This window comes from Hetaerina americana, unplaced genomic scaffold (assembly GCF_022747635.1).
Source record: "Hetaerina americana unplaced genomic scaffold, ioHetAmer1.1.p SCAF_4, whole genome shotgun sequence".
Lineage (NCBI taxonomy): Eukaryota > Metazoa > Arthropoda > Insecta > Odonata > Calopterygidae > Hetaerina > Hetaerina americana.
The window spans coordinates 21,397,469-21,421,977 of NW_027286985.1; the positions used below are offsets into that span (position 1 = coordinate 21,397,469).

Consider the following 24,509-nt stretch of genomic DNA (forward strand, 5'->3'; position numbering starts at 1 on the left):
CGAGGGAAGCCCCTAGAGCCTTGAAGTAAGACCATTGCGAAGTATAATTACCTTTACTCCTTCGCGGTGGTCTCATCCAGCGAAGTTAAGTGGAGTGATAATGATCCCAGTGGTTTCACGTTTGAGAGAGAGAGAGGGAGAACAAGCTGATGACCGCTGATGGTGGAAAGAATTTTTGCATGGAAAGGTGGAGTTGACGCTGGTGCTTGAATCAACCTCCTGCAAAACCTGAAATTCGCGATTCCTTGGTTTACCATCCCGGACGACCTTGAGGTGATAAGGCCATTAAGGAACTGGTTATGTGGAGTGCGCTAGCAGGACTTAAAGAAGCCAAAACACGAGGCTTAAAAGGCTTCTTGGTATGCTGCGCAATACGAGAAAAGAGGCTAGCTAGATAGATGCATGAGGGACGAATACACTTGCTTCAGCGAATTGCATTTTAGGAAATGGAATAAAAAAATGATCGCAGTTGAGTATAAGGTGAAATATACATTCACGTTTGTTAATTGATTAAAAATTGACAATTTTAAATTAAATTTCTTCTCCTGAAAACCATATTCGACAAATTTCAAATAAAAATTAGAAAGATTAGGTGAAGAAGAAGATAGATTTAAGATGTCATTTTTTCCACGAACAATAGAGGATCAGAATAACATTGTCCGACCGCGGTAGGGTCATATTCGGGTCAAAATCAGTCTGGGGGGGCTACAACACACCCTAGCAGTGGCTTGCAGGGTACTAAAATAAATATATTTGTTAGCCGAAGAATTTAATTTTGAGCGATGTTATAACATTCCACTGTTGTAATTATTCGCGTATTTTTATGAAAACTTTCATCTACACCAAAATTAACCATTTGGAAATTAAAGTTTGGGTGTTGAACTAAAAGCTCGGTTATTTGTTAATTATATCACATGAACAATATATATATATATATATATATATATATATATATATATATATATATATATATATATATATATATATAATGGGCTGACACAACATAACATTAATAGAAAAGAATAGACACATATAAAAGAACACTTACACGGTAAATTGTTCGAGCTTTCGGCCCTCTCAGGGGCCTTCTTCAAGAGAGACTCTCTGAAGAAGGCCCCTGAGAGGGCCGAAAGCTCGAACAATTTACCGCGTAAGTGTTCTTTTATATGTGTCTATTCTTTTCTATTTGTGTTATGTTGTGTCAGCCCATTATTGTGCCGCTCGTATGAGTTTTTCCGTACAATCGTTATATATATATATATATATATATATATATATATATATATATATATATATATATATATATATATATATATATATATATATATAGTATATGCTTTCATAGACGTAACACGGAAGTGCCGAATAGTACAATACACAGTAACACATAATATAGAAACACAAAAAAAGAGAACACTCACACGTATTTTCTTGATATTTCGACGGAAACAATCCGTCTTCCTCTGAAGATGTAGAAGTAATGACTGAGTCATTACTTCTACATCTTCAGAGGAAGACGGATTGTTTCCGTCGAAATATCAAGAAAATACGTGTGAGTGTTCTCTTTTTTTGTGTTTCTATATTATGTGTTACTGTGTATTGTACTATATATATATATATATATATATATATATATATATATATATATATATATATATATATATATATATATATATATATATATATATATATATATACTCAGTAAAATGATAAGGTCATTTTTTAAACAAACTTCACTCATACAAATTATATCATGTGGATCTATCCATTTAAGAAAGTCAACTTGAATTTCTACACTGACCGCCAACAATATGTAGTTCACTCTGCTCACCATCATCTGCAATACTTAAAATTAAATTAATAATGAATAGGAGATATAATTACATGTAATAAAGGCGCAATTTATGATGAAATATTCGAGAAATTGATATTCTTATCCCAGTTATTCACTAATTGCAGATGTCATTACTCCCATAATGCAAGTATTTCAGTTTTACTCTTCAGTTATTATACACGCAATAGAATGATGATAAATACGTCGACCACAGAACGGCAGTCGACGCAGGAAAAGATTTCGGGAGACATATGAATTAACTCAGAGTAAGCGAGGAAATGAATTCTATTCCTTCGGAATGATTGATAAATAAACTAAAGATGGTAAATTACCAATATTGTGTGCCTACCTAAGTAAAATCATCTAGATAATGATTGGTTTGTTCTTCATAATTGTAAGCTATGTTCATTTTAACAGCGTAAAAATTCGATTAAAAAGGTCATCACATGCTTTACTGAAAGATTTATTTTCAGGGCCTTCAATATATCCAAATGCCTTATAAAAAAATCCAATGGGATAAACATCATTTAATTTTACATGCTCGACAGACCCTGACTACGCCGCCGCTGGGTGCCAGCGAATAACTTCCCAGAAGCAACTCATAGGTGGCACTAGGTGATACGGAGGAGAAACTATGAGCCTAATAATCGCCGCCTGCCTTCACCGGGGGCGTAGCTCAGATGGTAGAGCGCTCGCTTAGCATGTGAGAGGTACCGGGATCGATACCCGGCGCCTCCAAATTTTTGTTTCTTACAGAATCCTTATGTCGTCGCAGCGGCTCTTCCAAATTGAAAACCTTACTCAAGAGTTTAAAAAGCGTTAATGGACTCATTTCTCGAATTATTTTTTTTTTTTTAGAATGCCTTTATTGCCCATTCATCCTCCTCTGTTGCATCTTCGCTTGACACTATTTTTTCCGGCTAATTTCCTTCGGAGAGATTCTTCTCGTTTTCCATTTCTTCCAAAGAGTTTAGAAACAAAATAAAATTTACGGATGTCCTTGACATGCGCCAACCCTGTTCTAAGAATTCTCCGTTCTCATTTCTCTTCCCCGTAAACTTAGTCTACAATCCTCATTACCTGTACTACGAAAGCAACTAATCACGCGATATAAATTCAGTGATCTTGAATACATTTTAAGGCCTACCAACATCGACCAGAGATAGTGTTAAATTGCGTTTTAATTCTTTTTTTATTGAACTTTCTGGGCACATACGCCACAAAAATGTTGACCTAAGTGGGTACAAATTAAATCGAGTAACTTTTAACGGCTACGCTAAATTTGTTCTTTTATATGCAATGTACTGTGAGCCGTTATTTTTAGATAGTGACTGCAAGCACTAAAAGAGTTATATGAACTATATGTGCCGTAACTATGAAATTAGCAAGGTAGCCCGACGTTCACATAAGCAATTTTACTGACTAGCCTCAACCGTGCTCCTCTACTTCCCTCCATCGAAAAGATTTAATTAATCGAAAATTTTAATCAACGAGGTTTGAAAGCACCAAAATAACGCAAACGGCAAGGTAAAACTGGGAGCTACGCACAACACATAGGAATAGACGATTAAATTAATTCTTTTATCATAGTTATATGTAATAATAAATGGGTTGATTTGAAAATATAACCTAGGATTAAAATGCTAAAATATTTACTTAGAATTCAAGACTAGAATGTTAATGTCCAGTTGATGGTCAATCCTGAATTGAAGAACGAACTTTCGTTCTTATCGTACAAGACATTCAAATTCCTAGGTGCGTTATTGGTGAGACATGAAATTTGAAAATAAATGCGAGGAAACTATTAATAAAAATAAATTTCACCGAAATCAAAACAGAAGAACCTCCTTTTTCAGGTGGCCAATGGATTTAATTCGGTTAATGTATTTCGATTAGCTCTTCTTATGCGTCAGATATAACCACAAAAATATCGTCTTTTTTTAGAAATCTCCAGGATGATTGACTTTTTTCACTGATACACACCGAATATTGGGAAGAATTAAAAAAAGAAAACCGTTGAAAACATCCGTTTGGATGCTTGTCATCGTTATCAATTTTCTGTTAGCTAATTAATGTAACCGAAAATTAAATTTCCGACTTGAGGCTCTACGGATAAAACGATAACTCCAAGAAGATCATGAAATAATATTACTGTTTCGATACCTAGGGGTCGAGATATTCTTGTGCATATGTGAGGGTGTGGTATTTTCAAACAACCAAAACCCGCGAAATAAAACCACGAAGCAGCATATGCAACCGTCACAAGCTAAAAATTCAAGATCAGAATACCACAATGCGCAAAAATTTACCACAAATGCCATCTTTGAGATAGCTGCGGTTTATCATTCATTACGCCAATATCATCACAATATTATGAACAGGGTTAATTTAACATCCATGAGTACTACTGTTGGGACCAGTCCGTTAGCACAATGCCTATTTTCATAAAGCATTGCGTCAAAAGAGCGATAACCCGGTAAAGTCGAACAGAAAAAATATTCTCCTTTGACGTTTCCGATGATTACATTGAAGAGATTCAGTCAATCCTAATTTTGTCTGGGATACTGGTGCAGAAATTTAAACATTGAAATTAAACAAACTTAAAAATGGTCAGTAGGAATTAAATGACATTGTAAATAGCTGTCTGCTACACGAGTAAACGATGCACGACTTTTCCTTGAAAGAACTATTATGACTCTTTCTCCACCAGGTCTTGAATTAAAACCTTCACGTTTTGGAGCTGATTGTAAATATCTATTTATAACAGTGAAATTTCAGCCGGATTCTAATTAAATCTAAACAAACATCATATGTCCTGCGACGACGTACTGAAGGGAACCGGTGATTTTCGTTACAATGAACAAGATAAACCGTCACATAGCTGGCAATAAAAATCTTACTCGAACACAAATTCTGGCAGCTGATCGAAACTTATTTTTCGTGATGTTTTGTTCTAACATGTTTTGTTGACATTAACCATTTCTGACGGAGAACTTAAGATGTCTACTCACCAAGGTCGTCCATTCCTCTGTCGGTCTGGTGGATTATCTGCAGTATTTCCAAGTAACCAATGGGTTGCAAAACTACAACTGTAAGTAATAATGCACTAATATTTTAACACGAGAACCATCACTGACACAATTCTCCAGGTGCACAGCATAATATGGCGGATGAGCACATTCTTTTCTTGTGACGTCATATGGTGGAAAATTTGGATCCTCGAACCTTCGAATCACCCATCGAATGTGTGCACAAATACTAAAAGGTCATTCGCAAAGATTATTCGCAGTGAAATAAATTGAGGGCGCAAAACATATATGTTCAGATCTATGACGATTTATGAAAATGCATAGAAAATATTAAAATTTATTTGATATGCCAACAGTAAAACATGAAAGTAGCAGAGGAATTGAATCATCTGAAAATCAAACTCCAGTTAATAACCGAAGTTTGGTTTGATAGGTTATGGTAGACCTCATGGATCACTAAGTGAAATTCACATATCTTCGTAGGTGGGCAAGTTTCTTTTCCTGTGCCCGTAGTTTCTCAGGAAGATCTGGTACCCAAAAATCACAGCTATGGTTAAGCTGAGTGTGGCCAAAGGCGTCCACGGGAATCTATATTCTCCACAGTCAATATTCCCCAATGGACTACTATGCGCCCCTATGAATCCACATCTTCCCCAAGATTTTTGAAAGTTTGGGTGCTCCTCCATAAAATAAAGGAATCTTAGACTTAAAAGTGGGAAATTCAACCTTCTTTAAATAAGGGTTTAAACATCTCCACCAGGTAAATTTCAACAAAATTGATTTATTACAAATAAACTGCTATCATTATTGATCTTTGGTACTCCTAAAATTCTATTTGGCCTACATCAATCACTCTTCATTCATTGGGGCAGTTAAGAACTAGATTGGTAATATTTATGCCCAAAGTAAAGTTTCAATCTTTAAATTAAGACCTAGGGAGGAGGTAGTAAATCTACCGGTATGGTCAAGGTGACCCTTGCATTTCTCTGTTTCCTTATACAAATAGGATATTATTCTTTACTCAAAGACATGCTCATCAATTTGTCAAAGCATAATTTCAGCCAAGATATTCAAACAGCAATTTCCATAACTTTTACTTGTTAAACAGAGAATTTGTACTTTTTACACCCATGGAAAATTTCTGTGGCCACCTTAAACCATTTACCTAACCAATGTGAAACATAAAAGAAATATTTAACAAACCTTGAGAAAATGGATATTATAGAAAATTCTTTACAATGATACAGGCTCTCCGATTTGGATACAAAATATCTGTAGTACTGGTTTGAGTTGTAAACAATCCAGATATCCACTCTCAATCTAACCTGATAACTCCATTCCATAATGCTAAGAAAAACTTGTGCCAATGAGCATGTTATATTATTGATATTTCAAATATTAGCTTGATACAAAGAGAGTAATTCTGCCTAACAAAATTATGCCAGCAAACTACTGCATTTAAGGGTGGTACCAGCAGGACAATGAATGACATGATAGACCAAATCAGATACTTCAAATATTGGGGAGGCCATACCCTAAAAAATAAATACGTAAATTAAGATTTGACCACTAACCTCTGTATGTTTACAGATGGTGAGAGACAGCCTGGGTGGTCAGTGACATCCAAATGAAGTGGCACAAATGTGTAGGACACTGCAAAATTGTTATCCCTACAATCCTCAGGATTAAAATTTGGTCCAGCTATCATTCAGATGTAGCATATGCAGATATTTCACATGTATTCACTCAGTCCAATATGATAACATCTGTACTAACTAAACATAGGTACTTAATGAGAAAATGCTCCAGGAATCCATGATGAATTAATTAATTTCATGTATGATCTAAAAATTTTAACTTCACAGAATTCCAGCTAAAAACTTATGGCATCTCTATTCCCATATTTGAATACTTTTTCACAAACTAAATTTAAACATAGCACTAGGTTAAGTTAAACCACAAACAAGTAATATTGACCACCTTTTGATTTTAAACAGAAGCCAATTGACAGCAAGTGGTGTGGTTAATTTCCCTCATTTAAAAGCTTTCAGGGTGACAGAAAAATCATCATATCGAATACATATTTCATACACATCTAAAAAACTCCAACTTGTCCAAACTCTCATAAGTATACTGTTAAGCATTTTGGAATGAGTAAAATACAATTGCAGGCAGCTTATTCTATTCCATTCGAATTCCTCATTTTGATAACTTCAGAATCATACAATATTAATAGTTATGATCCTGTGTAAGAATGACAATACCACCTGGCCTTATGAAAATATCATACCTATCATTGTTTCACATACTGGGGATCAATTTGAAAACCTCAGAAGAACAAAAGAGGCTACCCCCAAGATCATTCTCAACCAAACAAAATGAAAAGCAACAATGACAAAGAAAAATCCTTTGAATTATTCCAAATGAAACATTTGAAGCAACTTAATAGGAAGTTTGATGCAGACTTCCTGATCCACACCATAGAGAATATCTTATTGTAAATAAATGTAAATGTTAATTAACCTCATATAATACAAAATACTAGCTAAGTTTTCCATAAAGAACCCTATTACATGTTGTTTCCTTGAATGTCTTAACTGAATTTGTTTAATCATGAATCTGAAATTTACAATTTATAACCTCCACAAATTCTTTATCCTATAGTGATTGATACAGATCATTAGTATGATGAAAGTTCCTGCATATATCAGAGAATTTTATGAAGTACTATTTAGCCATACAAAATATTACTAATAGCAGGATCATAGAAGTAAAATCCATTGTCATATATTATTCAAAGCATGAGGTGATTTTGGATTAAAAAATCTAAGACTCCATTATGAGACACATTCTAGATGCCTAAGAAGCACTTTAAACTTAAGACCTTTGGTTAGCATGAGTTACTGTACATTGCAGCCCAGCAAACATACATCTCAAAGGATTAACTTTACTTAAAAATTCATATAAATCTCTTTAACATTTATTATTAGCAATACACTTACTTATTTTCATTCAGCTAGAGTTCATTTGAAACCACACGATATATCAAAGTTACTGCTTAATTTAAGATCAACCATCACAAACCAAGCAAAAGGTTGGTGTGATGGGAGAAGGTGCCGACTAAATCTTGTATGATACAGTAAGGGTCATTAGGGTAGAGAGGCCAATTCCTTTCTTTTGTTGCCTGTAGTTTCCTAGTAAGACCTGATATCCAAAAATTCACATAGCTTGGGTGAAGTTGGAGGTGCCCAGAGGAATCACCTAGAATTGAACCTGGTGCCTCCGTTCAGGATTACAAGTCTCAACCCACTGGACATACCACAGATTATTCCAATTTAATCTGTGATATATACTAAATTTTCACTTTTCTAAAAAGCTTATCATGAAAATATAACAGGAGCTAAGTCAATGGCCAGGATGAAAATAACAAATTGTGAAAAGTTTAAAACAAGTCATACAATCCCTAGTTATTTCAATTTCCAAAACAGTTTAGTCAATAACTTCTGGCCCCTTTGCAATTTACTACCACACCACATAATAGGATGGATGAGTACTGATGCAATCCCTCAAAAAATATCTGAAGTGAAGTTACATAGATAACACACTGACAACTGGCAAAGAGGATTATAAAATTCTGCATATAATTTAAAGAGCATACAGAAAAAAAATTGCAGTTGTTTCACTGAAATAATTAATTCAATTCTTAATCTGTCCAAAAATATAGGATACTTTTATGCTCTACACGAAGTCCATGGACAGATATTTTCCATTAACATGAAATGAATTCAAAAACAAAGTTTTGGAACATTTTTCTTTTCTTCACGTAGATATGCAGTTTCCAAAATCATAAAATAGCATATGAACCCAGTATTACAATCTGGACATGACTGACAATTTCTTAATTTTGAGTGGACAGGATGATGACATGGCTGGGCCGCATAAACATGATTAAGGTTGAAGCAAAGGGGGAAAGAGTATTGGTTGGTAATGGTGGAATATACACCCATTTACAAATATCCTTGGTCAGAATTTACACAGTTATTATTATTAAGTAATCTACCAGTTATGGTAGGTTTTGGATGGACACAACTACCAAATAAATGTTTTGGAACTCGGAATAAAACACAATCCAGCTAGCTACTCTGCATCCAGTCCTTCATCTCTGTGTCCATCCTTCCTCCCTTCATCCAATCCAACATTCCTATCCTGTTCCTGTCCTTTCCTCGTTTGTCTAACATTCTCCCTCTATTACAGTCTTCAACACCCCTCTGCCGATCAACGTCCCTATCATCAACTCTCTCCACCTTGTGAAAGCCTCTTTGCCTAGTGCATTTCTTCTCCTTAGGGCCCTACTGCTTTGACCATGTTGGTCCAAAACACTTCCAAGATAAGTAAACTGTTCTACCTGCTCCATTTTTTTGCCCTTATCATTTTTATTACAGTTGTTATGAAAAGTATAGTAACATGAAATGAACTTGTTTAGTCATTAAGGAAATTACAAAATGGAATGAGAGAAATAAAAACCAAAGTAACAAAAAATGATTTATTTTTAGAAAATATATGTGAAAGACCAGTACAGGTGAATACATTGGAAAGTTGGTACATACTTATTTACATGATTCAAATTAATTTTAATGTTACCAATTATTAAAATTGAATTCGTAGCCCCCATTTTTCTTTTTCTTGGTAGGTAATGCACCTGAGGTTGAAGGCTCTGGATTGTTGGCCCTGTAATAAATGATTAATGAATCATATATATAATGTATACCATAAACTGTAAAAGATAGTTGAGCAAGGCATAAACTTGCCAAAAGCCAGATATATTGGAACTTCAAAGTAAAAGGATCATTCCGAGAAATTGCAGGAAATGCTGCGACAGTAACTTTTAACAGAGTCATCCGCTAAGTGTGCATTACAATGCCACAATTTCAGTGCAAAAATCATTTGCCTTGCCTGGGATTTGAACCTGGATACCTCGATGTCCAACCGAGTGCTTTAGCCAGTTTAGCTATCAATGCATCCTCTAAAACTCTGTAATTTCGGTGCTTCAAAATTTCCGAGTTTAAGAGGATGCCTCAATAGTTTAACTGGCTAAAGCACTTGGCTGGACATTGAGGGATCCGGGTACAAATCCCAGTCAAGACAGACAATTTTTACGCTCTGAAATTGTAGCATTTAAATTATCATTTCTTTCTTAGACTGAGTCCAGTTGTCCAGGGAAGAAAGAATTACGCACAGTATGTCTATGCCTCATAAAGAGAAGATAGTGACAATTTTCTACCAGAGAAGTTTAATAGCATGACCATCTTTACTATCTACTACCTTTTCTTTATTATGATCGAATTCCACCACATCACGCCTGAAACTACACAAAAATTATCACAACTTTTGTGTTTTCAAAAATTAACCATTTATTCATGAATATCTATTTTGTCCCCTTCAAAGTAATCCCCATTAGATATTATACACTTGTGCCAGCGTTTTTTCCAATCCTTGAAGCACTTCAAAAAAATCACTTTTCGTGATCTTGCTCCGCTCCTCCTACAACAGTCTTTATCTCGTCAATCGTAGCGTAGCGTCGTCCTTTCATGGGCCTCTTCAGTTTCAGGAACACGAAAAGGTCACTGGGGGCCAGATCTGGGGAATACAGTGGCTGCGGCATCATTAGCATATTGTTTTTGGCCAAAAATTCGCGCGCAAGTAACCATGTGTGAGCAGGGGCGTTGTCATGGTGCAAAAGCCAATTTTTGTTCTTCCACAAATCCGGGCATTTGTGGCAGATTGCCTTGCCCAAATTGTGCTTAACTTGCAGGTAATATTCCTTATTTATCATTCTACCCTGTGGCAAGAACTCATGATTCACCACGCCCCTGCAATCGACAAAAAAACTGTAAGCAAAAGTGTCACATTCAACCAAACTTTTTTCGGTCTTGGCTCATGCTGCAGCTTCCATTGGGATGACTGAGCTTTAGTTTCCACGTCATAATCATAAACCCTTGATTTGTCACCAGTTATGACCTTCTGGAACAAATTTGGGTCATTGCGGACAGAGTCCAACACCTCATTAGCAATGTTTAATGTGTTGCTGTTTTTGGGCGGAATTGAGCAATTTTAGTACGAATTTCACAGTGACCCATGTCATGCCCAAATCATTGGTAAAAATCAAAAGTCACAAGCCAATCGATATGTATAGGTCCCCAGCAACTTCTCTAACGGTGATTCAACGATTGGCAAATACTATTTGCCTCACTTCATCAATGTTTTCGTCTGTTGTTGACGTGCTCAGGCATCCGGCACGCTCTTCCTTGTTCAGATCTTCTCAGCCCTCTGAGAATATTTTGTACCACCAATAAACGTGCTTTGGTCCAAGGTAGCTTCTGCATATGCCACAGTCAACATTCGGCATGCATCACCACACTTAATTTTGTTTTTCGCACAAAATTTGATGCAGACTCTTTGATCCATTTTTTGAAAGTCAAAAATCGAAGACAAGCCAAAACACGTCCAAGCAAAACAGCTGTCAGCAATTAACAGAACATTCAAAATGGCCAAACTTTTCAGCATAAATGAGAGACATAAGCACCAACATAAATCCATAAAAAAATCGAAAATCAAATATACGTAATCCATGAAAATCCAAAATTCGGGATACTTTTTGAACAGACCTCATACTAGCAGCATGTTCTAAATGAGGCCTAACCAGTGAAAGATTCTCAAAAACCTTTTCATCACATTTACCCAGTACTCTTCTAATACATCCTAATTTTTTTAGCTCGTTAACATATTCCCCACATATGTTTCCTCCTAGAGAGGTTTTGAGTGAGGGTAATGCCGAAGTATTTAATTGAGTCTACATATTCCATTTTGGGGTTCCCAATGCAGCAGGCATTCCAGAGGGAAATTTTATTTTTCCAAAAATTCATTACTAAGCACTATTTTTAAGTTTAATTCTAATTGTCAAATGTCACACAAGTGTTGCATAATATTTAGATTATCTGTTAAAGCTGCTTTATCCTCAGGAATATCTCTGTAAACCACCACATGGTCGGCAAATACATATATCTTATTGGTGACTACAGAGTTGTCATTAACGTGAAGAAGGAATACAAGAGGTCTGATAACACTTCCCTGGGGAACATCTAAAGTGACTTCTACTCAATTAGAGCTAATGCCATCAATATCTTAACATACCAAACGCTGGGACCTTAATTTTCTTTGACAACAGGAATCTAGGTTTAAAAATGACTCACAAAATCAATATACTGCCATTATGTAAGTAACTAACAATATTCAGAGAGCCTTTTGATATACTGTATGGTACCTTAGAGTAATGATCATTAAATTTTTTGATGGTTGGCTCACTCATGAGTGAAAAAGACCATGTGAGCACAGAGAATTTGCAATAATCCTTGAGATTAGTCGAATGCCCAGAAGTTTTTAGCAGAACATTTTTGTTTGGATCTTAGTTATGAATTGCATACTCTTCTCTATAGAATCAACCGAGGCACTTATTGGTCAGATGTAATTATGGAAGAATAGTGTCATGAACTGGCCAATAATAAGAAAGTAGTGCATTTCAGAGTACTTAGAATTGTACATCCCATTCAAATGTTGCCTGAAATACAGTCAACAAAAATGAAATTAAATGAACAATATTGCACCTAAAGAGTTAACGATAATTATAAAATGCTATTTTGATTAGGAAAAAGTGAAAATAATAACTAATTTAATTGTACCGATAATGTGTACTGATTCAGTGTTATAAAAAATTTGCAAATGAAATTGGCTTTTACCTGCAATAAATTACAGAGCATAAAATGCTCTGTAATGAGACAGTGTGATATTCATCATTTTTGGAAAAAATTAACACAATTGATGATAATTTATAAAAAAGTTATAATTCTTAACTAAAATTTCCACTAAGCAACTTTCACTTGTAAGTACATTGTAATAGTAGCAGTAATAGTAAACTTTAAGTGATGGAGTAAATGAAAAAATATTGTTATTGATGTTTGTTTCAATATCACAAAAATGATGATGTGATATGATTAACCAAAGCACAGAATTGATTACTTGAGGAGTGCTAAATACGTTAGTTAAGGAGATCTCCATTACTCCTTTAGAAAACAAAAGTTGATGAGGTATGAAAATGGCACATTTATTGGTTTTAACCAGTTTAGATGTGGATAATTAGACCACCGTAATCTACTCATAAGTAGGTTTGATAGATGAGGGTAGAGCTCACCTAATACTAAGCCCAATGGCATGTGAAATTCATACAGGGGTAGGAAGATCAGTCCCTTTCCCTGTACTGTCTGTCGTTTCCCACGAAGACTTGGCTTCCTCTTGGCTTGGCCCTGAAAAATCACTCAGCATTGGTGAAGCTGAGGATGGCCAGAGGCCACTGGGAATTGAACCCAGGTCCTCTGGTCAATGGCCCACTACTTTATTCACTGAACTACCAAATTGACAGGTGTGAATAGTGTTGATTTGAAATAAAATGAGCTTCACTATAAATATTGAAAACTTACTTGCTGGCCTCTGCTAAATCAATGTACTTTCCAATGCCAGAACCGAAAACTTTTAGGTTACCACTTCTATCTCTCTTGGGCGCCTTGCTGGCTGAGGCTATTGCTGCTGCTTTTTTTGCTTCTTCTGCCCTTTCAATAGCAAGCTACATCAAAGAGGGAAGACATTATATTTTATGTAACATTGATAATGGCAATTTCACATCATACATTCAGAGCACAACTCTAAAAATTATCACTGAAATGTTATTTAATAAATCTATTACCCTCCTACATAAGCTGCTGAGTAAATATTAGATTTTGAGCCGATACGCATTTACCAAGCCTTAACTAGAATGTGAACAAATGGCTGAATAGTTTCCCATTTCCACATAACAATCTACTGGTCATTTCACCTTTAAAAACAAATCTTAATGGCACTCTCTCATAAGTAAAATAATGAATGCAATTGCTTTGTGTCACTACCTTTCCACACGTTACTATGATTTCCTACCTACATATGACATTCTACACAAAAAATTTATTCTTGAAGCTGTATACAACACAGGCAATGACCTTATGAGCACTCTTCCCCTCCAAAAGTCAATTAGTTAGTACTTTTATTCATCCCTTGTAAAATTAACAATATAAAAAAATCATACATTGCTTTTCTGTTCCTTATCAGATGAATTAATAAAATTGAAAGGCACAGGGCAAAGGAAATAGAAATTGTACACAGAGAACAGAAGCAGGTATTTCATACAAACAAGAGAATAGTTAAAAGGCTGCACGGGAGAAACCACCTGCCATGACAGAAAAACAGGAAGTTTTTAATGCTGCCAGAAGATATTCAGGGAAGATGGAAAGAATATGTAGTAGAGCTCTTAGGCAAAGAAATAATGCCAGCTAGCTAAAAAATTAGAAGGAAGTATGACAAGGATGAGGATAGCCTGGGTCCAGGAATAATACAGGTAGCAAGATAGAAGTAGATAGCAGGATAAAAAAATGCGTAGAGAGATGAAGGTAAACAAGGCAGTAGGAATACATAAAAACCCTGCAGATTTTAATAAAGAGCTCAGGGAAATATTGAAGGCATTGACTATTTGAAATAATATGCAGCATCTATAAGGTAGGCATATGGCCAGAGGATTTCCTTAGATCAAATTTAATCCCTAATTAAAATAGTACATCAGCAGTGTGTGAGGACTATTTCTAAAAACTTTAATGGTACCAGCAGAAAATGTAGTTTGGAGAATCTTCACAAAAAGTTTACACAATAATCCAAATAAACAGTGCAAAAATCCTAGGCAAAGAACAGTTTGGGCTCAGAAAGGAAAAAGGGAAGTGTGATGTCACTACAGAGATGAAAACATTGGTAAGAAGATTATTAGATGTCTATGAATGTTTTGTGGGTTTTGAGAAGCTCAACCAAGCAGTGAACAAATCTTGATGGAATCTTTGCACAATACAGGAGTTACGTGAAGGTATAGGTGACTTACTTGAATGAATCACATGGCACATGTAAGAGTAATCGAGGGAGAATCAGGATAGAATGATAGATGAAACCAGCCCTTTGAGGCAAGAGGATGAGGGCAGTTAATAACAGATATTTCAGGTACAATTATTGAGAAGAATCAAGAAAGTGGGTTAGCTAGGTAAGAAGACTAATGGTAAGTTTAATATATGGTAGGAGAAAAGAGGAAATTGCAATGTGAAATCTGAAGAAGATCAGAAATGGATGGAAGAAATACTGCAAGGTAGCAAAATGTTAATTGCAGCCATATAAGGGATAATATTAGGTAAACGGGTAGAGGAAAGAAGAAAATAGGTCTTTTGGAAGTCATGAAGGTAAGTAGAATAAATCAGGACTGAAATAATTTAAGGGAAAATAACAGAAGTTCACATGATACAGTATATAATAGTTGCCAGGGACTATGCAAAACCAAACTTTGACAGGTAGATTACCTTTGACAATGATCACCAGAGTTGTATTGTACTATTGCCCAAATGATTAGAAAAAAATACATCTATACTTGAGTTATTAGAAATCAAACAGTTAAGCCTTGACAGCCATAATCAAATAATGAGCATACATCTTTGCTTAGTCAATATCCCTGACTTTAAAGATTCTGGGAAATGGGTAGAGGTAAAGTAATTTACATTATATTTTTTCAGTTGTACTCTTTAGGAAATTCTTTCACATGCCATGAAAAATAATAAAATTTCTGTTCTTTATTATAAAGTGCATAACCCCAGGAAATGAAAACTTTTCCTGGAACTTGAATTTAAGTCAATAGGTAATATTTCATCATAAATTATGATTAATAAGATTGCGATTAATTTGGGCAGACACGGTGAGGTTTAGAGACAAACAATAACAGGTAGACAAGTGAATAAATTGTATGTATAGCAATAACAAATTATAGATACTCAAAATATATGATATGGTCAAATGGCAATGCAGAGCTGGTCACATTTCAAAACAACATATGTAAAGATAATAACTAAAAACTGACCACGGTTACCAACCCAAAGGTTGGTTTGATAGGTGCTGGTGAAGCACAGCTAGTACTAAGACCAATGGCATGTGAAAATTGCACATTAGGGTGAGAGGGGGGGACAGTTCCTTTCCCAGTTCCTCAACATCTGTTCCCTGAAAATTTTCACAGCTTGGGTGAAGTTAAGGGTGCCCAGGGGCATCACCTGGAAACATACATAGGCCCTCCAGAAAGTAGTCCAGCACTACTCTCAATGGAATACCATATCTCTGTAAGTTTTAAAATCGTTATCCTTGATTTTATCAGAATTGAGCTACTTTTCCAATTCCAGGGCAGAAATGGTTGCCACCACTCTATTATCACTCTTACACAGAGAAAGAGTTCATTGATTGGTGAAAGAGCAGCTTTTAAATATTTTACCTGTTCATCTGCCTCCTGGTAAGGATCTACAAAAACTCGAGCAGAAATCAGCATGATATCTTCAATTGGGCGATCCTTGTTGTCAGTTTCAATCTTTTCTATGGCACTTAAGGTGTCCAGTCCTCCAACAACACGACCGAAAACAGTGTGTTTCCCATCAAGGTGGCGACATGACCTGTACGTGATGAAACTGAGAAAAAATTGGTGTCATTAAACTAACCTTTGTGTAAAACCTGAAAATTCAAATACCTACAAACTTGGACAAATAAATCTTTAGTTAATCATTCACCAATTACTATAACATTAACGGTTCCATTAAAGTCACTATACCTGTGGCATTAATTTCTTATCTTTATCAAAATACTATGATTGAAGGAGCAAGTTTCTATAATAGATTTCTAAAATTAGACCGACTGAATAGGGTCAGTTAATCTCTAACTGGCTATGTCCCATATTATGGACTGCAATGCAGTTACATTTCAATGCAGTTTATGACAAGATGTCCAGCACACACTATTGTGTAATGCATACAAGTTAGCAAAGTAAATGAAATTCAATCCCTATTAGTTCCAAAGCCCTTCTTGCCTCATCAGTGTCCCTCACTAAAATAATATCTTTTAAAAGTAAGAGGAGAAGAAATTTTATTTAGCGTACACAAGATGCCTGCACCAGAGGAGAGCAATATTGATAGGAAAACCAATGGGCAAATAGAGGTATAGTGCTGAGGTTAATAATTGAATGTAATTATGAATTTTTCAGCCTGTCTCTGACATTATTTTTAATATTACATTGCATTTCATTTAATATTGTATTTCAATGTACTTCTGCATTGCTGACATCTTTGGATTTTCCAGTTTTAACATTAGACACATTTTGGAATATAGCAAACAATAATTTCACAATATGAATGTATATTTCCATGGGCAAAAGGCTTATTTCATGCAATGAAAGATTGACATTCTACCATTACTGGAAAAATATCAACATAATAAGATCATAGTGCAAAGTCTCCACCAGATGAAATAAAAGTGAATGCACTTTAACAATTACTCAAAATAATTATGGGGACTCAAGGCATATTCTACTTCATAGTTTTTATGTAAAATTCATTGACAAGTAGCAGCATTTTCCATGGTTGTCAACCTACTCAAGAAAATTCAAAATCTTCAAAAAAAAATTACGACTGACTCCTCATTGTGATCAAATGTTTGGGGTTTAAATTTACCAGAACATGTGTGCACATGAATATTACATACAGCAATTACTCAGACACATTTGGTGATTAAATAAACTCCCCAAATGTCATTCCAATCAATTAATCAACTTTTGATTAATATATTGACCATTAATGAAATAATGAGATTTCACAAGCCATAACTTACAATTGGGAACCATTTGTGTTGGGTCCTGAGTTTGCCATTGAAAGGATTCCACGTCCAGTGTGCGTAAGATTAGGCTTGAATTCATCCTCAAATGACTTCCCCCATATTGATTCACCCCCATTGCCAGTTCCTGTTGGGTCACCTCCTTGTATCTGCCCAGGAAGATGCCACCACATAATGGTACTTGAGTTATTATAGCAGTTATGTTCAAAGAATAAATTACAGCTAAAAATTGTCAATCACATAAATGTATACCATCTCTCTTACAATCATTTATTTTTTCAATCTAAAGATTGTACAAACCATAAAATTCCTTATGGAGCGATGAAATTTGGTGTTGTCATAATAGCCTTTATCACATAATTTTAAAAAATTTTCACATGTTTTGGGCAGCATTTCACAGTGAAGTTCCAGATTCAAAGGGCCTAAGCTTGTAGTCAAACGAACATAACCTGCAAAATAATTGAAGTTTTTTCTTGCTATAAACTTGACACCTCAGGTGGATTGGAAACATTTCACATACTTCATCTTAAGCACATTTACTCCCTTAATGCTATATTACTCTCATTACTTTACCAAATAAAATCTTTGCAAAACTCTTTTTAAACTTAGAATAAAATAATATACTTCAATGGAAATTTAATTATTGGAATAACTGAATCATCAATACCTCAGAAATTGACAACCTGGTATGTGGCATTAGAAGGTTCTGATTCCTGATTAATATGATACATTAGCAGCAAAATTATCAGGATTGAGACATGTTTCCCATCAGGCACAGTGCCCCATGGGAAAATGTCTTCCTTTAACATATTACGATTTCCTTCAATTGATTAGTGAATGCTTCTAGTGATCACAGAGATATGACTAAACTAATAGAGGCATCAAGTTTATAGTATATGTATTAATAGAAAAGCATTGACGACAGACAACTACACCAAAGTCTATATTTAACGAATATTAACTTAAAAATACCTTTTTTCTTCACTCTTTCATATCTGACAAGATCCTCTGCCACAATGGCAGCTTCATGTACAGTCTGAGGAGCCATTGCTGTTGAGGTAAAACCAGCAGCAACCTCACCCGTTGAGTAATGAGCCTTGAAGAAAAGAAAACAGAACACAGTCATATTGAATAGGTACTCTTAATTACCCAAATCTTTAAACAAAATTTCAAGTCAATCTGTAAAAAAATACATTATGGAATAAAACTATCATGTAATTCCACCATCAGTCAACCAAACAATCCCTGCGTTAGTGGACTCTCCCGTTGGAATCCAAAACTTTTACAGAGGTGAAATTGAGTGGTTGATTGGTCAGCGGAGAAATTAATTGATGGGGTGAAAGTGAAAAGCTTGAAAGGCAAGAGCATTAATAAGAAATCTCCTTTAAATATGATTAATGTCACTTTAAATTGTATTTTTGTTTAATTGGTGAAAATAACAAAATTACATTACATTTTCTGATAAAAGATTTGGTGTTTTCCCATGGGATCCCCACTGTCGCTGGCTATCGCAAACTTTTTCATGGAAGATTTTGAAGAGTGGACACTAGAATCAGCCCCTCATCAGCCGAAGTGATTTTACCGTTAGGTGGATGACACGTTTATAATCTGGCCTCACGGAATGGACACTCTGGATGCCTTCTTCGACCACATGAACAACCAGCACCCGAACATCCGGTTTACCATGGAAAAGGAGAGTAATGGCAAGCTACCTTTCCTTGACATACTGATCCAGAGGAAGGAAGATGGAAGTCTGGGACACAGCGTCTACCGCAAACCCACTCACACCGACCTGTATTTGAATGGCAACAGCCACCGTCATCCTTCCCAACAGAGTGCCGTGTTGTCTTCCCTTATTCATTGGGCGAAAGGGATTTCTGAAAAAGAAAGCTTTCCGGGGGAAATAAGGCATCTAAAGAAGACTTTCCTGCAGAATGGCTACAAAGACCGTGAAATATCTGTGACCCTTAAAAGGTCCTTGGAGAACCGTGTAAACCAAACACCCGACGACAAACCCATCACCAAGGCTCTTCTGCCATACATCTCCACAATCTCCTGAATATAAAGGAGATTTGACATCGGGACAATCCACAAACCACCAAATAAGTTAAGAGCACAGCTGGTTAAAGCTAAGGACCCCATTGGGCTAAAGACCCCAGGAGTGTACCAGATCCCCTGTCAGTGCGTTGAAGTCTACATGGGTGAGACGAGCCGCACGATCGAAAAAAGGCTGAAAGAACATCAGAGGTATCTCAGACTGGGGCAACTGGAGAAATCAGCAGTGGCAGACCATTGCTTTACCAAGGACCATAAGATAAGGTGGCAGGGGACCAAAATTATATGCCGATCCAACGGACACTGGGACTAGCTCACTAAGGAGGCCATCGAGATCCGCCTCCAAAAACATAATTTTAACAGGGACTCGGGCTTTTACCTGAGCAACATGTGGAAACCGATCCTCAGAGTAATGGGTGAAACCAGGAACGACGGGCGGCCAATGGGAAGGAGCCCTGATACGGACCAATCAAATGACACCTGATTGGAGAAACCATATATACACAGGAAAAAAGAGGCAAATGGCATTCAGAAGCCCTGAAGACGATGACCGAGTCAAACATCGAAATGCCGGCTGATATGGACGATATAACCCATTGGAGGACCCGAGAGGAATTTACGCATTATATTTTCAGTAAAACACTCCTGCAGTTCTATTATCACAGAATACTTCTATATTTTTCTTGCTGCCCTCCATAAATTTTTTTAAACTTGGAAATGGCAGTGCTCTCTGCCTGACCATGTTTGTTTCAAATTTCATCACAGATAAAAGATTGATGCAAGTCATTACCTTTTAGGAGAAAAGAGCTCTGATGGAACTAAAGCTGTGGAAAAAGAAGTCTAATGTAATAACCCCTCACAAAGAGTTTAAATTTTGTAAAAAAAATGCAATGTGGTTTGTTTAATTCAAACAGCTACCATTTTGAAAACACTTTCAGGTAGATTCTCTTTTTCATACCTTAAGAAACAACTTTTAAAAAGATTTGAAATGAAACAATTATTCTATCAATAGACTCATTGCAACTTGTACGGCACAATTTAAAAAATATGTAAGAGTGTATAGCTGAAAATGACTCCATCAAGTTTGGAGTGGTGGGAAAAAATTTAAAAATTAATTAATATATTTTTGAATATGGTGTATTAGGGTGGTCCAAAAGGTTCTCGGCCTTATCCAATGATTGCATTACTACTTGCATGATTTTACTCTCTCATGTTGGCACAACTGTGAGTGGACAACACATGAAATTGCAAGCCATTCTATCCAGCAGTTTGCTGTACGCAGTTGTTTGAATTAGTTGTGGTGTGTGTGTTGTTAGAAATGGGTATTGTGCAGCGATAAAAAATCTTTGTAAAAGAAGGTTTAGTGCCGATCAAAATTCATTCAAGGAATGTAAATGTGTATTGGGATCCTTCTCCTTCAATTTCCACTGTGAAGAAATGGGTGTTCAAGTTTAAAATGTGGCCATGAAAGCCTCCAAGATGATCCATGTGAAAGGCATCTATAAAGTGAAACCACACCTGAAATCATAAAAAATGTGCACTATATGATTATGGAAGAATGGCTTGTGAAGTTGTGTGAAATTGCTGATGCTGTAGGGATATCAAAAGAATGCATCGGTTACATTTTGCATGAGGAATTACACATGACAAAGTTCTGCACAAGATGGGTACATTGTGTGCTCAGTGTGGACCAAAAAATGCATTTGGACGACAATTTTCAAACAGTGCTTGTCGCATTTTATGAAAAACAAGTGATTTTCTGCATCAACATGTAACATGGAATCACCATTACACACCAGAATTGAAACAACAAACTATGCAGTAAATAGATAGGTTTTTCAGCTGCAAAGAAGGCGAAGGCAGTGCCATAGGCAGGAAAGGTCAAAGCATTGCTTTTTTGGATAAAAAAAGAATTCCAGTGTATACTCAAAACACTTACTGCATTGAATCTGTCAGCAACCTTTTTCTCTTCATCCTTTTTTTCAGGAGCCTTATATTCCTTCTTCAAAACATCTAGAATTTCCCTTGTTTCAGTGCTAATGTTCTTCAGATTTGCGGCAGGATCACCACGGTCTTGAATCACCTCTGAAGTAAACATTTTATAGATAAACACAGCAGTTAGTGTACATTTTATTTAAAATTATTTATTAATATGTATGTCAGTAATTAATCACCTAATAATGATTTTATCATTAATTTATATAAGTATCTATATAATCAATGATGATGTGTCTGATAGACTGAATGGATAAGAACAGTTGAATCACAAAAAAGTAGAGAGAGAAGAGCAAGTGGTGGAAAATACATTGGAGTTGAAGAGATTGCCAAGACTAGACATATTAGAATTTAAACAATAACAAGAGAAGATAAATGAATGTGTCAGAGATATAAGCAATATGCAATGATGGAGAAGTATTAAAAAAATTAATAGAATAGATACTTTTGCGAACTAAAACCAAGCTAAACCTAACCCAAATGGTATTAGAATCAAGAGTCTGCATGATGTCTAGCAAACTATATGTCATTTACACAAAAATAAAAGGCATTCACATGATTCTTTTGAGCAACATGACTAAAATATGCACATAATATACAACCCTGAGAGAATTACGTCAATTTCTTCAGATCAACACTTTCAACCTTTCTACCAAAATGCTATCAAAAATATACCTTCATCTTCAACTTTGAGATTGTTTTTCAAATGATGGAATGATGAAAGATTAAATTTCTCAATATTGTTTGGGTCTTGCAAAACAATTAGATCTTTTCTCTCAAATGCTTCATCTGTCAAAAGATCTTTCCAATTCTTCACCTTGATATTCAACTGTTCTACTGCCTATAATATAAGAAAAAAAACATTTCATTCAACTACTTGAAGACAGAAAACATCATTAGATCTGAAGTATTTTAATGAAGAGGTCGAAATAAGACGGAAATTCTTCAATATTGAATGGGTAACACTAACCTCAAAGCAAAATACGTTTCCAGTTTTTTTTACAGCTACTATGTGAGAGTTATTAGTGAATGTTTTATACATTACTGGGCAGTGATACTTGGAATCGTGATTTTTATGGAAATTCAACTTAATCAAACTTTTGGTGTCCATTGTCTGCAAATAGAAAGGAATATGAAAATAGGGCGTAAGAAATATTACCTCGGTTTCGGTTTAAAAGGACGCACTTACTTCTCCTGTAATTGGATTTATTTTGAACTTCTTCAGAAAAGCAATTATTGCTTGGAGTTCAAAAATGTTTCCATGCTTGTCACAATATGGATGTTCGAATGGTGTTAAAGATAATGAGCAAAAGTCAAAAGGTAGACGACGAAAACCCGCCTTATCGCCTGTTGGTGGACCAGACCTCTTCCCACCGTATAAAGTTATCCATTCTGTACACGTCAGGTACCTATTGAAGTAATCACGCTTGTATTAATACATTAATAATTAGATAAATGAAATTTCCGTTTTCTAGTAGGTTGGATGGGTCTTGATATTTGAATAGGCGCATTATTTTTTTGCATGCTTACATTTTATCTTTCTGGTGCTGGCGTTTCCCCATTTTGATGTTTTCTTAAAAACTCAATTCACAGATAAATTAATTTTCCTTGATATCAAATTCCAGAATCAAACACTCTTTCAAGCCCGGAACTGAGACTGGGCTTTTATGTTATGTAGCATGACATCCTTAGAGACTCTTTCAGTTCTAAAATGTCATCGTCGGGATTAATACAGCAAACCCCTTTACTTACTTATGTTTACGTTCTGTTAATTGCAAATAACGCCGTTCTTTTGCGAACATCCCCAAGATGGTCTTTAAGTATACTTATAGATGTCGTGACAATTGAGAAAATAATCGATTCTTGGGGTCTAGATGGCTGTAGTATCGGCTGTTACGCAACAGGAATATACTAATATCGGATTGGGAGCATGCATTCGCTGGCTTTTGCAAAACGCAAACATGCTTAAACCTCCCTTCAATAGTTAAGCACGAAGACATGTTTCATCTGACAATTTAAAGATTTGTTTTCACATGTTATGTAGTCTTCCATAATCTTTCGACCGTCAGCGTAAACTGTTGCAATCGTGAAACACGATTGTGCTACAATATTGGCTGGTTATAGCGACATTAGTAAAAATTTTATGCTGGAAGCCCTTAGTAGAATATGATCTCGGTAAACCCGGATTGAATTAAGAGTAAGGGAATGTTGACGAGGTATATTAAAAGAGAATCGCGCTGAATTAATACAACATATTTGGTAAAATGGTTACTTGAAGAGCATAAATTCTTGCTGTGATAATGTCGGATTTATGTAAAGGAAAATGGGGAATGACGATCGCCAAATTCATATCATTCTAATTTGAAGGAGATAACTAATGAGGTGACTAAAGACCTGTATAACTGGCTTCGGTTCTTAGCGCGGTTTACATTTTTTAAGGGTGATTTAGATATGGTTTATGTTTAATTTTAGTGTCTACCATTTGTAAGGCCGTATATGAAGTACTGAATTTCAAAATCCGCACCGATTTTATTAGTGCATCGCAGTGATGACTGTATCAACTCTCCGCTTTGAAATAAGCCAAGAAAAGACGATGGAAATTGATTAGAACATTGCAATCATAATTTTATCTTTAGTTTCAGCAAATTTAATGTAAATAATTATGTCAGTCGCCGATAGAAATATTCGCGGCAAATTTTGCGATTTTTATTCATGCTGGGAAGTTCTCTCTACTGATGTCAAATTTTTAAAATTATATTTAAGCAACAGTGCAACGAATAATGGTA

At 35.5% G+C, this 24,509-nt stretch overlaps 2 protein-coding genes and 1 non-coding gene across 3 annotated transcripts in view; 1 reads left to right on the forward strand and 2 right to left on the reverse strand.

The window, feature by feature from the left end:
- Window positions 1–4,976, reverse strand: part of Pax (paxillin) — a 483,495-nt gene extending 478,519 nt beyond the window's left edge. The window contains exon 1 of the mRNA XM_071590642.1: window positions 4,846–4,976. Coding sequence (XP_071446743.1) covers window positions 4,846–4,858 — 13 coding nt within the window. The 5' untranslated portion in view covers window positions 4,859–4,976. The remainder of the gene's footprint in view (window positions 1–4,845) is intronic.
- On the forward strand, window positions 2,500–2,572 carry TRNAA-AGC (transfer RNA alanine (anticodon AGC)). The gene has a single exon. It is a non-coding gene; the product is annotated as a tRNA-Ala (tRNA).
- A 4,416-nt stretch (window positions 4,977–9,392) lies between the features above and the next one.
- LOC139691889 (RING-type E3 ubiquitin-protein ligase PPIL2) lies at window positions 9,393–23,525 on the reverse strand. Its single transcript, XM_071589820.1, has 11 exons — window positions 23,254–23,525; window positions 22,913–23,132; window positions 22,694–22,837; window positions 22,399–22,564; window positions 21,668–21,813; window positions 18,646–18,769; window positions 17,974–18,122; window positions 17,671–17,822; window positions 16,289–16,478; window positions 13,395–13,537; window positions 9,393–9,591 (listed from the first exon to the last, which is right to left on the reverse strand). Exons 1-11 carry the CDS (start codon window positions 23,283–23,285, stop codon window positions 9,501–9,503), a joined length of 1,557 nt encoding a protein of 518 aa, XP_071445921.1. The 5' UTR covers window positions 23,286–23,525; the 3' UTR covers window positions 9,393–9,500.
- Window positions 23,526–24,509: the final 984 nt, after the last annotated feature.

Coding starts and splice junctions, on each gene's coding strand:
- LOC139691889 (XM_071589820.1), bottom strand. CDS start 23,285: ATGGGGAAACGCCAGCACCAGAAAGATAAAAT. Junction 22,838..22,912: donor TAAATCCAATTACAGGAGAA/GTAAGTGCGTCC, acceptor TTCTATTTGCAG/ACAATGGACACCAAAAGTTT. Junction 13,538..16,288: donor ACCAGGAGGCAGATGAACAG/GTAAAATATTTA, acceptor TCTTTGATGTAG/CTTGCTATTGAAAGGGCAGA.